The 12,618-nt window shown below is 42.6% G+C and overlaps 1 protein-coding gene across 8 annotated transcripts in view; it reads left to right on the top strand.

Annotated features, from left to right (window-relative positions):
* Positions 1 to 1,804: 1,804 nt before the first annotated feature.
* The window catches only part of LOC106071555 (uncharacterized), a 368,124-nt gene continuing 357,310 nt past the window's right edge, over positions 1,805 to 12,618 (top strand). For 4 of the 8 annotated variants that reach the window (XM_056014088.1, XM_056014087.1, XM_056014084.1 and 1 more), the window contains exon 1: positions 1,806 to 9,534. In XM_056014088.1, the coding sequence (XP_055870063.1) occupies positions 2,254 to 9,534 (7,281 nt within the window). In that variant the 5' untranslated portion in view covers positions 1,806 to 2,253. Of the gene's footprint in view, positions 9,535 to 12,618 lie in introns of all 8 variants that reach the window. The other 4 variants (XM_056014083.1, XM_056014085.1, XM_056014082.1 and 1 more) reach the window with 2 other exon arrangements.

Raw genomic sequence — 12,618 nt, 5'->3', positions numbered from 1 at the left:
CAGTAGGGACTACTTAGCTAAGGGGAGATAAGCCTTGCGTAGAGAATTAAGTCGTTCGCTAAAATTTTAAGCTAAACAATAACTAAAGACCTATTTTTATTATAAGTACTTGGATAGCTCAGTGGCTAACAGGTCGGCCCTCCATCGTTAAGGCTTGATCTCGAATTCAGACTCTATGAACTTTTTAAAAATATTTATTAATTATTGTATTAGCATGTATTATCATCACTATTATGTTATACAGTTAGAGCTTCTTTTGGATGACTGTTAATTTTGTGTCCAATTGACGTGACGTTTTGTTAGCGTTGAATAGTGTTTCTATTTAATTTCTCTTCCATACCAGCCTGTGCAAATAAACTCGTGCCATAGGTACCCAAAATAGTTCTGTTTTGATTCGCTATTGACACAAGACCGTTTCCACCTGAGCACAAGGTTGAGGCTTATAAGAGTGGCCTGAGTTGACTTTTAAAACTAAAAACGAAAGAGATAGATTTTTTTCTGAGTGTATTTGTTTCGAATACACTAAGGAATCCCTTCGTCCATCTATATATTCAGTTTTTTATTCTTTTTAATAAGCAAAAAAATGTTTCTATTATTAAATTGTTTAGGTTTAGCATGTGTTTTAGTATCATGATAATTGGAGTACATCCAGTCATTTAAGTTCATGTTTATCATGAAGCACTCGCGGTATCATGATATTGAAGCATACACAATAATGATAATAGTAATAATAATAATACATTAGAAGGCTTGTCTTCGAGTCCAAAGATTAATAGCGGAGTGCAGTGTCTCGCGTCACGTCTTCTTTCTTCTGTCACGTTTTCTTTCTTCTGTCACGTTTTCTTTCTTTTGTCACGTCTTTTTTCTTCTGTCACGTCTTCTTTCTTCTGTCACTTCTTCTTACTTCTGTCACTTCTTCTTTCTTCTGTCACGTCTTCTTTCTTTTGTCACTTCTTCTTTCTTCTGTCACGTCTTCTTTCTTCTGTCACGTCTTCTTTCTTCTGTCACGTCTTCTTTCTTTTGTCACGTCTTCTTTCTTCTGTCACGTCTTCTTTCTTCTGTCACGTCTTCTTTCTTCTGTCACGTCTTCTTCCTTCTGTCACGTCTTCTTTCTTCTGTCACGTTTTCTTTCTTCTGTCACGTCTTCTTTCTTCTGTCTCGTCTTCTTTCTTCATTCACGTCTTCTTTCTTCTGTCTCGTCTTCTTTCTTCATTCACGTCTTCTTTCTTCTGTCTCGTCTTCTTTCTTCATTCACGTCTTCTTTCTTCTGTCACGTCTTCTTTCTTCTGTCACGTCTTATTCCCTCTATCACGTCTTATTCCTTCTGTCACGTCTTCTTTCTTCTGTTATGTCTTCTTTCTTCCAGTTATACCTAGCTTCTTATTTTTGTTCATCCCTAGAGATCAATAAGTCCGTATTTTGTTGTATAATTTTTTTGTGATCAGATTTTCTTTCACCATTGCGGCTACACTAAAACCTAGTGACATTTTAAAAACGATTGGAGATGTGACTAATGTGAGAAATAAAAACATAAAAGTTCGTTGTATCTGGAAGCCTCTACGTTGTATCTGGAAGCCTCTACGTTGTATCTGGAAGCCTCTACGTAATGCCATCGTGTGGATTACGGTGTGGATTAAAGTGTTTCTTTTTTTATATAATAATCGATTCATTGGTTGAGATACTGCTGTGAACGCATTAACATTTGACTGGTGTGTAAACAAACAACGCTGAAAGATATATAAGATGAAACATTGGAACAAGAAGCTCTCTTTAAGTGTGTATGTGTGACATGTAGGCATGAACGAAACGCGCATCTATGTCACGTGATCGCAGTCACCCGTGTGGTAACTATAAATAGCTACAGATTGGATTCGAACCCAGTGTAGACAAAAAAAAAAGTTTTAATTACTGCTGTTATGAAAGATTTACGATTGGAGAACTATGACCAGCATTAATCTGGTGGATGGGGGTAGGTATGGCGGGCGCTCCGCTCAAATCCCAGCCTTTCGTTGGGCACAGCGTCTTGACAATAGATCGATTGGCTTGCGAGAATAGCCACTACTTCAGCCATCCTCCCCAACACCCACTCTTTGATATAAACACACATGCGATCCCATTAATGCGTTCATACACACTCTTGAACAGATCATGAAATTCCCAATTCAGTGAGAAAACAAGAGAGAGAGGGAAAGGGAGAGGCGGAGACAAGGAGGGGGGGTTTGTAACTACCCCAAAGTCTGGAAGACGAGATCTATGGAGGCCTGCCAAGATTTGCAACAATATGGAACGTGTGTTGACCCTTTATGGGATCCCTTCTCTACCGACCACGTTAAAGCTCTCGTGCGCAAGGAATCGCCGCCAAACTCGGACTCCAACGTGAGTAAAACCAGCACCCCTTTAACGCCACAAGAATTCGAGCTACTGTCCGATTCCAATCCATTCAAGCAAGACATCGCAGAGAAGTACGGTCTCGCTTACCCGGGGATCACCACTAAATCTCAGAGCATAGATTTCTTGAATAAGGCGAAAAGTTTGCTAGACCTTGACGACCTGTTTAAGGTCCGGTTTCGAAGAAGGAGCACGAATGATGAGAGTTGTCCAGAAAGCAGCAGTGGCGGATCCAGAGCACGCAGACACTACAGGGAGTCATCCACGCGTGCTGTGAGTGGCTTGAATGAGTTCCTTCTGAAGAACCAGCAGTCTATAGAAGAAAGCATCCAGAAGCTAGGGGACTCGAATGAGGAGTTGTCTCGCGTGAAACGGCAAGAATTTCTGCTTCAGAATCAAAAGTCGATTGAAAAAAGTATTCAAAGACTTGAAAGCTTGGAGCGAGAACGACATCTGTCGAGGAAGTTGACGGAACAAAAGAGCAGCGCTGAGGAAGTATTAGACCCGAACATTCCAGACATCGGACCTCAGGATGAACCAAATAACAACACGCATTTCAACAAAGACATTCTGTTCAAGGATAACCTGATAAGCTTTGATGATAAAGTATCATCAGACACGCCTTCACCATCCATTGGTAAGCAAGACAACTGTGATAAGCCTACATCACCCCCCACCAACGTCATCAAGCAAGTCTCAAGCGATCTGCAATCTACGCCTGAATCCTTGCATGCAGACGACTCAGAACGGTCCCTTAAGAGACACGATCCGTACGCAGCCATCTTACAGGAGGATATATGTCGCAAACGTGAACATGTCAAATCCTTGTCTGATGCTCAGTCGTTTGGGTCCAAAGATGAATCGTTTGACATTCCTCGTCTGCTGACTAAGAGCATCGATATCGGAGAGTTACCTCGCCTAGCAAAAGACATAAAAACTTCACAACTTGATATAAGCCCGAATGACGAACAGCTGGAAAAAGTGAAAAAACTTCAGAAAGGATTAAAACATTTGTATTCTACCAGTATAGAAACTGTTTCTAATACTTCACCAGTGGACGTTGGTCAGGACAACCAAGTAGAGGTCAATATTAGTCCCTCTATCACTGGTGAGAGTATAGATTATCATTTTGGATCGTCGCTTGATAGTTCCGAAGAAATTTCTAAATCTTTAGAAAGTATCGTCTCCCCATTGACTTTCGTTCCTTGCTCCAGTGACGCGAATAAAGTTGTTCACATTCAAAGCAGTGATAGTGACAGTCAGGGGCGTGTTTCCGGTCCCAGTTCATCCAATCATATAATCATTAAGTCTTCTAGTTTCGTGAATTCTCCGGATGTGGATAGCAACGATGATGTTTTCGCCGAACGGACGCCGGAAACTACCGAGGACCACGCAGTAAAGGTTGACGAGTGGAAGAGTATTAGCCCCTTGAGCAGTGACCATGACGTCAACTTTGACCAGTCCGTAAGTCCATCGCCAGATATAAAAGAAGCTCCGATGGCCAGCGATCAGTTCAGCTCTTCTTTCTACACCATGTTTGGCACCACAGTGACGTCATTAGAAGACATTGCTAACAGTGGGCAAGACCAGTGTGCGGGAAAAGAAAAAAGCCCAGATTACAAACAAAAGCTTGAAACGGAAGATCTTGCAGAGGCGGACACTGACGAAGCCAAATGGGATGGTTCGGAAGATCTCGGAGCGTTAGACGACTCCGCATCTCACTTTGATGAGACGTCAGGGGACGACTCTGTCTTTGGCGAAACACGTTCGCAAAACTGTCAGGACGAGCTTATCTCATTTGTCGACAGCATTCATTCGTTGGACAGGGGCGACCACTCTCCTTGCATCTCTAAGGATATCTTGTTCCAGACGAAGGTCTCACTTTCCAGCGGCGATTCTTCCAGGGGAAGCATTTCCCGTGAGTCGATGAGGGTGAACTTGTCTCAGGACAGTTCCACACTAGAACACTCAGAAGACACGCCCTTGTCGTCAACATTAATCTCTCAGTCTGAGCAACCATTGCGTAAGCCGTTTGACGTTGCGTCACTTGTTCCTCTGAACGAGTGCAAGTCAATGGACTCTATGCTAGTGAACATGTCGAGTGACAGCCTGGCGGCCCAAGGCGTATCCAGAGGTAGCGATCAATTTTCAAAGCCGCCAGATAGAGCTAACAGAGGATCTCTCTCCATCGACTTGAGGAGACGCAATATGCAAGAGCAGACAAGGCGAAGGTCACTTCCTATGGTCAGGCTTAAGAATCTGGGGAAAGCTACGCCCCTTCTTTGGACTTCTCAGTCTGTGGATGTAAATATAGAATCTGCTCACCGCAGGTCATCATTACAAATGGATGAACCAATCACCAAAGAAATTAAAACCTACAAATCATCCCAGACTAAACTACAGTATGAGGATCCCTCTTTATCCTCTATGTCCTCTTTTACATCATTTGGGAAAAAATCCCCTTTTCCAGATAAGGATAAATGTGATACTCCAATGTCTAAGGATAAAGAAATCGAATCCTTGGAAAAAACTGACGATATGCAAAAAGCAGATTCGATACTGCAAGACATTTGGGGGGTTCCTATCGTTAAAATCAGCACAACCGAACCGAATACAAGTACTTCATCGCCATGGTCCACAGACAGCTGGGGATTAGTCAAACAGTTTAGTGATGATTTTATTCTAGACCACCTAACGCCAAGTCAGCAAGAAAAAGATAAAAGTGCGGAATTCGGAAATGTTAATCACAAGAAGGATACTGAAGAATCAAAAGAAATCACGAACTTGCTTGTCGATACCAGCACAGAGAATATCGATACCCACAGTTCGGAGGTTCTAACTCATGTTAGCGTATCTGATCAATCTTTGAGTTTTTCTGAATTCGTCAAAACTAAAATTCAGAAACCACTACGAGTTGTCCTTCCTTTCTCCCAACATCATGATGTCATAGAGTCCAACAATCCACCACAGACTTTTGGTAAAGATGTCGACCCGGACGAAGCAATACCTGCAGCAAAACTTGTGGATGTCATAGAACAGGAAGTGGACGGTTCTAAAGATGCAGACAATGGACTTCCTCCAGATTTACTTCTTAACAAAACCTCACAAGCCACGCCTACTTCACCAAAAGCCACGCCCACTTCACCCATATCCATACCAGAGTTGGACCAAGTTGAACTCAACTCTACATATGCAAATATTGACATCACGCACAGCCAAGTAGAAGCTGAAAATAGCGTCGAGAATTCAAACGACAGAGAAGTCAGTGGAGACGATAGATTGAGACCCAACGATGTCACTGACAAACCTGACAGCAGCAGTGACAGCGATGGAGGTGACATAGACGCCCTAGTCCAGGAGTACAAACAGGAAGTTGTAGACAGCGACGACGGTGACATCGATGACATTGTCAAAGAGTTTAAAGTTGTACAGCCGGAAGTCGATGCGCACAGAACGGCCGAAGACTCTGAAAAATTTCGCAAGTCTGCTTTCAATAAATTTGGTAAAGTTCTCAATAAGATGCAGTCAGTCACCAAATACATGACTGCGAAAAAAAAAGACAAAGATGGCGAGGATAAATTCAAGTCGCCGCCCCTGAGCGGCAGACATACAAGAAGTCAATCAGAAGATGATGGCGGTGAAGGATCCGATGGCAGACGTGAAAATGAGGACGCGTTTGAATTGTTGAACAAAGCTGCAGAAGTTTTCAAAGCACAAACGGTCAAGAAAAAACGGAAGTCAACTGTCGGCACCTGGAGATCTAAGACTGAATTCACAGAGACCATTGAACCGGACACAGAAACAGACTATGACTTGGTGACTAGAGCGGCGATTCTTTTCAAAGGATTTAAAACAAAGAAACATAAAGAGATCGAAGGGGTAGACTCCAGTTCGGAAACAGAGCCGATAAGTTTAAATCATGTTGATGCTAATCAAAGTATTGAACTAGTTGCACGGGATGAAGAAAGAAAATGTGATGACGTAGTGAAGGGTGATGACGTAGAGAAGGGCGATGACGTAGAGACAGTTGATGGCGTTGAAATAAGTGAACGCTGTAATGACAGCAGCTCTCGAGCAACGGAAACTGATACATTAGCTAACGCTACAGAGCCGCTACTTGATAGCAGTTCAAGTAATGTGAATGAACCAGACCAATGTGATAAAGAGAAACCTCTGGACTCTGAACTGTCTGAGCGCGTTAACAGCGCTATGATCGACTCCGGGTTTGAGTCAGTGATTAAATTTGCATCCGAACAGCAAGAAACAACCGAGGAGGTTGCGCTGTTTGACTCTGATCACGTGGTCAAGGCCTACGAGTCTTCAGTCGAGATAGCCGGACAGATGGCTATCGAACACTCTACTATTGATCACGACGTCCGGCTAGAGTCCGGCTTAGCTGATAAAGTCCAAGGTCCCAATGTATTGGAAGAAAACAAAAAGTCATTTTTACCTGATGATAACATAACCCACAGAGTTGAAAGCATGAAAGAAGAAGAAAGAAAGGAAGGGAAGATGGATGTAGTCGGTATTCCATCAGAAAAGATAAGCTTTGATAGTTATGAAAACGTGAAGCCAAAGATGGAGGAAGTGCAGAAACAAGTAATCGATAAGACTGTTAAAATTGAAGAGTTTTCAGAAAGGAGTCTCACTGTTGACTCTGAGCTTGAGCCTGAATCTCCCAAAATTTTAGGTGTTCTCAATGAACAAACTTGTGATCTCATTCTCAGCACTGGCTACGAGGATAAAATATCGACCAGATCTGATGGTAAAATAAGTTCTTTGAAGCAAGAACTAAAAACGTCTCAAACATCCACTCTCAAAGAAGCAAATGTCAAACTCGAGCAGATCGCCAAAGAAATCAGCAATGTGGATGCTGAAGGGCTTAAATTTACCAACGGTAAGTCCGGCACTGGTAATTTGGATCTCAGGCCGCCGGAGTATAAAAGGCTGTCCTCGGAATCAACTGAGAACCAAGACTCCTGCAGTATGACTGTCAACTGCCCTGACTCGCCAGAGAATGGCATGAGTGTTAACGGCGACGGAGGGTTCTCATTATGTTGCGGGAGAAACATTAAACTCAATTGCACCGCCATGGTCAAGAAACCGGAAAGACGGCCATCCGCAGTGGTCATTGCCAACAAACGCTGCGCCATGACGGAAGAGGAGAGTATGTTCCCAATGAAGGTCAGTGAAAGTTTTAGGCAAGGTTTGAACCAGGACCATGACAAACCTGACTCCAAAATAACAAGACCACAGGCCCAGGTGAGAATGGTTCATGATCTGAAAGTTAATGAACATGAACTGAATCGAAACTTTGCCGGAAGCAGGGAGGAGCTTCTTAACGACCCAGAAAACAAAAATATAGCTCCAAAGACTTCTCAGATAGAACGAGAGGAAAAAGATTTGCCAAAAGACCCCACCCCTCCCTCTGAAGGGGTAATTACGTCAGACTTTGAAAGGGATAGACGGACACGACTTGAAAAACGAAGGTCAATAATCGAAAATCCAGACGCCGATAAAAGGGCTATAAATATGTATGACTCGGTCTTGGACGAGCTTGTGGAAAAACAGAGCAGTAAAGCAGAGATGGGAGAGAAACAGATTGGACAAGAAGCTCGAGAGACTATCAAGTCTAAGAGATATGGGCGAGTAATGAGCGAGTCTGACTTTGAGGCTAATTTCGGACAGGCTATCGAGAAGTGTGAGCAAAAACTCCAGCAAATCGCCAAACATGAAATGGACACTGGAGTGGTTACCGAAGGGGTGGTAACTGACCCGACCCAGTACGTACGGGATCATCTAGTGACCATTAAATCTCGTGACAACGTCCCGGGTTTTATTATGCAACAGAGTATAGATGTGTATGATAATCTGCTATATCCGGACTCTGCGCAGTCGACACTCGATAGGTCATACCGGTACCGGCCACAGCAAAGAGATAGACGTGGTCAGCGGGACGCTGTCGACCCTAGGTCCAGTTTCACAAGCGTTGTATCTGACGGTGTATCCGACGAATATATCCACGGCAGACGGTCTCACGGGAGGTCAAAATGGGTCAGCTCGACCCCTCATCTGTGCACCGTCGAAAAACAAACAGACATGGTCAATAGCAGAACAAATTCGCTTCCATATCTAGACAGGCCGGACACCATTCCCAGACACTACCGCTCAGACGTCGCTGCATCGGCTATTAGCTTCAATTCCTATTCAGCAGGTTGGGGGAACTACGCGAGGATTGATGACGTCAATGACAGACGATCTTACGACTCTGAGAGCTCCACATCCGGTCTCGTGATACCTGGAGCTGGAAGAGAATCGACGCTGAGTGACGTGTCGGACGCGTACATCTTTGGAGAATATTCTACGGTTAAAGATGAAATTCCTTATGACAGGGTTATACGTCCGATGGACGGCCACAGAATTATGGATAACTCCTTCCGCTTCCGGCACTTTCAGACGACATCAGAGGATTCTCCTTATGAAAATATGAAAGTGATTACTTCCCAGCCTATCGGTTCCAGAACAGTTTACGTGAGGTCTGATATCGACATACGCGGTGACTTGACCGATGGCTATCAGCCCTACGCCATCATTGCAAATCCAATGGAGTCTAAATATGTCCAGTACTCTGACCCGACCTCGCCCGCTGGGGTCATCAAAATAAGCTGCGCATCGCAAACCAGTACAGAGTCTCTGGTTGGCCTGGTCAGAGATGACGCCTCCGACATCCTGGAAGGGCTGCCTGTGTTTGAGTACACCCTCGGAGCCACACAAAGCACGGAGAGCCACCTGGCCGACGCCGCCAACTCCCCAGGCGGTTACAAGCTTGCAGACGACAAGCCAGATCTCACGCGCCAAACCCAGTCGCTGGACCGGAGGACCATGAAGCAGTCCGAAGGTCCGAGGAACTCTTACGTCATCAAGAAGGCCACCAAAGTGACGTTTTCCAGGGACGCCGTCCTGACTGACGTCATCGACGGAATTAAGAAGTGCGAGCAGGGCCAAGAGGCGAGTGGAAGAGGTATTAGGAACATCGCCACCTCGACCATGTCTTCAATAGGAGGCGGGGTCAAGGAGATTGCTAGAATCTTCCACGTCCCGTTCCAGTGCTGCAGGAGTTCCCGGAAGGAGAAACCACGCAATAAGGTAGGTGTGGTCTTCTTTGCTGGATATTGTCACCACCTGCGTGTCTTTAGTTGAAGAAGAAATAACTTCATTTTTAGTTTTCTTTTAGTAACTAGAAGTCTATTAGTTGTTTCTTTAGTTCTTGTAGAACTTTAAGTGTTGTAATTGCTGTAGGTAGTGAAATTTATACAGACCAACACAAACACACATACCTACACATAACAAAACACAAGCACCGATATAAAATAACTATTCTTGCCTATGGTAGTAACGTTGGAGATATATGTATACACATTCTGATGTTATGTATTTATTTGTTTTTAATGTTTATGTATGCCTGTGTTTTTTTTCTTGTAAAACAACCCAGACTTGATATGACTTGAGCCTTTCATCATTGATAGAGTCTGAAGAATTTCAGAGAAAAGTCGCAATACTATGAGTCACTTACTCACACAAATGAGTGACTCAAATTATCGCGACTTTTCTCTCACACAAGAATACGGAGCATGGTGGCTGAGTGGTTAAGCGCTAGGGATCCTGGGTTTGAATCTCGATGAAGACTAGGATTATGAATTTCGTGATTTTAGGGCGCCCCTGAGTCCAGCCAAGCTCTTATTAGTTGGGGGGAAGTAAAGGCGGTTGGTCCTTGTGTTGGTCGTAGAAACAGATGACCTTAACAACATCTGCCCCGTAGATCCCAAGGTCTGAAAGGGAAACTGTATTAACTTAACACACACAAATAATACGAGAAAAACTACAAATTTAGATGTTAACTTTTATATTATTTCAGGTGATTATTTAATGCAAAGTATAAGAGTGTAAGATCCCTTGATAGTACTGAAAATTACTATGGCCAATAGATGGCGAAAATGAGATTGTACTATATGTAACTATAGCGTTTAGAAAGATTATACCTTTAAATCTAATCCAAATCATTAATGAAAAAAAATTACAAAGTTAGACTTTACAGTCAGAATTCGTTGGAGGAAGTATACCTTTTAAAACTATAAACTAATCAGTAATGACAATTTTAAACACATAAAAATAATTGTTACATTTACTTTTGGATTATATCATGTGGTGATTACCTGTGTATAGCAATTATTACATATTGTTTCTATGAAGATGTAACATATATTATGTTTCCATGTTTTTGATGCAAAACGATGCACATAAAGAATGTTTCCCATCTAGATTGTTTTTATTTTTTAATTATGAATTCTGTTTTCTAAGGAAGACGTGTTTCATTCTTAAACACAGGAGTTTTATTTTTGTATCGCTGGTTGATTGATTTTGTTTTTCTGTTTTATCATCTCTCTCTCTCTCTCTCTTTAAATTCGTTCTGTTATTCTCTCCCTTTTGCTGTATTCACTTCCTGTCTCTCTCTCTCTCTCTCTCTCTCTCTTCTGTCACGCAAGCGCAGTCACACACATCCACATACACACACTGTCGCAATTACATAACTACACACACAGACAATTACACATTCGCACACACAGTCCCAAACACATTCACACACATCATGCAATCATATTTTCCTTTCCTACATCCATTAGCCAAATCGCATTGTACTCTTTGAGCTATGAAAAATTACCTCCCCTGCTCTCAATTTTTTATTTGGATCATCTCCCTTTGTGTTATAACACGTTATTTTAACAAATTCTATTACGCCTCCTCCTGTGTTCCTGTTTATCGCGTATGTCCCCTTTTGTGTACGACCTTGACATTGTTTCACTACTATCTTCAAATGCATTTATCTTCGCATGTCATTTTTAACATAATGGAACAATTACCATCATAAAATAGGTCTTCATTGTCAGAAATAAAATGCTTCTTGAAATCTTAACTTATTAATAGAATGTTTGTTATTGTCAGAAGTGGTAATGGAAAGAAACTTTGCACTACCTATTCAATGCTTCCTAATGATATGAGTCTCCAATAGCCCCTGACAACCAGTCCAGACCCTGGCCTTCATGTGTGGCTCAGATCTTGAGTCCGGCGGAACTATTTTCACTAACAGAAGGGGCACAGGTGAGTAATCTGGAGCATAAACGCCCAGATCGCGACCATCCATGGTGGCGACTGAGGAGGCCAGAGCAGACAATTATTGCGCAGTGCAGGACGGAACACTGTCCTATTGGGGCATATTTTGCCCGGTTCCGCACGAACTTTGACTCCCTTTTCTGAATCGTTCGCCATCTTGTGATACGTTGGTCTCTTTCTACGTCTTTGCTTTGCTTTAGTTTTATTTTATTTTTTTTGCCACTTTGTATTCTTGGTGCTGAGAAATATTGAATGCAAGGCATTGTATCCAAGATCACAGCACTACATTGAAATGTATTCAGCAGATCCGGAGTAATGAGGAACTGAATGCAAATCAGACCTACTACTTTTATCATTTATTTCTCTTATCTTGCATTCCTTTCTCTTCTCTTTAACCTACCCACGCAGTCATTTATGATTCTTATAAAATAATCAATAGTTCTGAAAACTCGGAAACATTCTTCAATAATTCTTTTTTCTGGGTCCGATAGTGTCTCCAGAGATCTCTGACTATTTTCAGTTTTAGGCGTTTCATTGTTGTCTACTATTCATAACAAAATAAATATATTCAATTAAGCCTTACCAAATATAAAACATCTCACAATGCATGCGGTCAGTCAGAGCATGATGATATATAACTGCACACTCTATAACTCCAGCGTCTGACAACAGGGACGGGCTTAACGAGGTTATTTTTTTGGCCTCCTATGAAATAAAAAAATAAAACTGAAAAAATAAAATCACGCAATTTGTTTAAATCTTAGTGCACTACAACAATAACATTGGGAACATCCATCATCCATCCCAGTAGCGCTACAGCCCATGGAGGGCTCAGGCCTACTTCAACACATCCTTCCATTCAGATCTCTCCTGGGCCTTTCGTCTCCACGCCCTAACCCCAAGCTGCTTCAGATCTGCTTCCACATCATCAATCCCACATTGGAAACAAGTTTCTATATTGCTTTTCCCTAAAAAAATTGTTTAGAGTTCTGAACTGACCCCCCACCAATAGGAGGCCCTAGGCGGCTGCCTAGTTTTCCTATGCCTAAGGCCGGCCCTGCT

Source organism: Biomphalaria glabrata, chromosome 16 (assembly GCF_947242115.1).
Source record: "Biomphalaria glabrata chromosome 16, xgBioGlab47.1, whole genome shotgun sequence".
In the NCBI taxonomy this organism is placed as follows: domain Eukaryota; kingdom Metazoa; phylum Mollusca; class Gastropoda; family Planorbidae; genus Biomphalaria; species Biomphalaria glabrata.
Note: the sequence above shows the minus strand (reverse complement) of the source record. Positions and strands in the feature narration are given on the sequence as shown.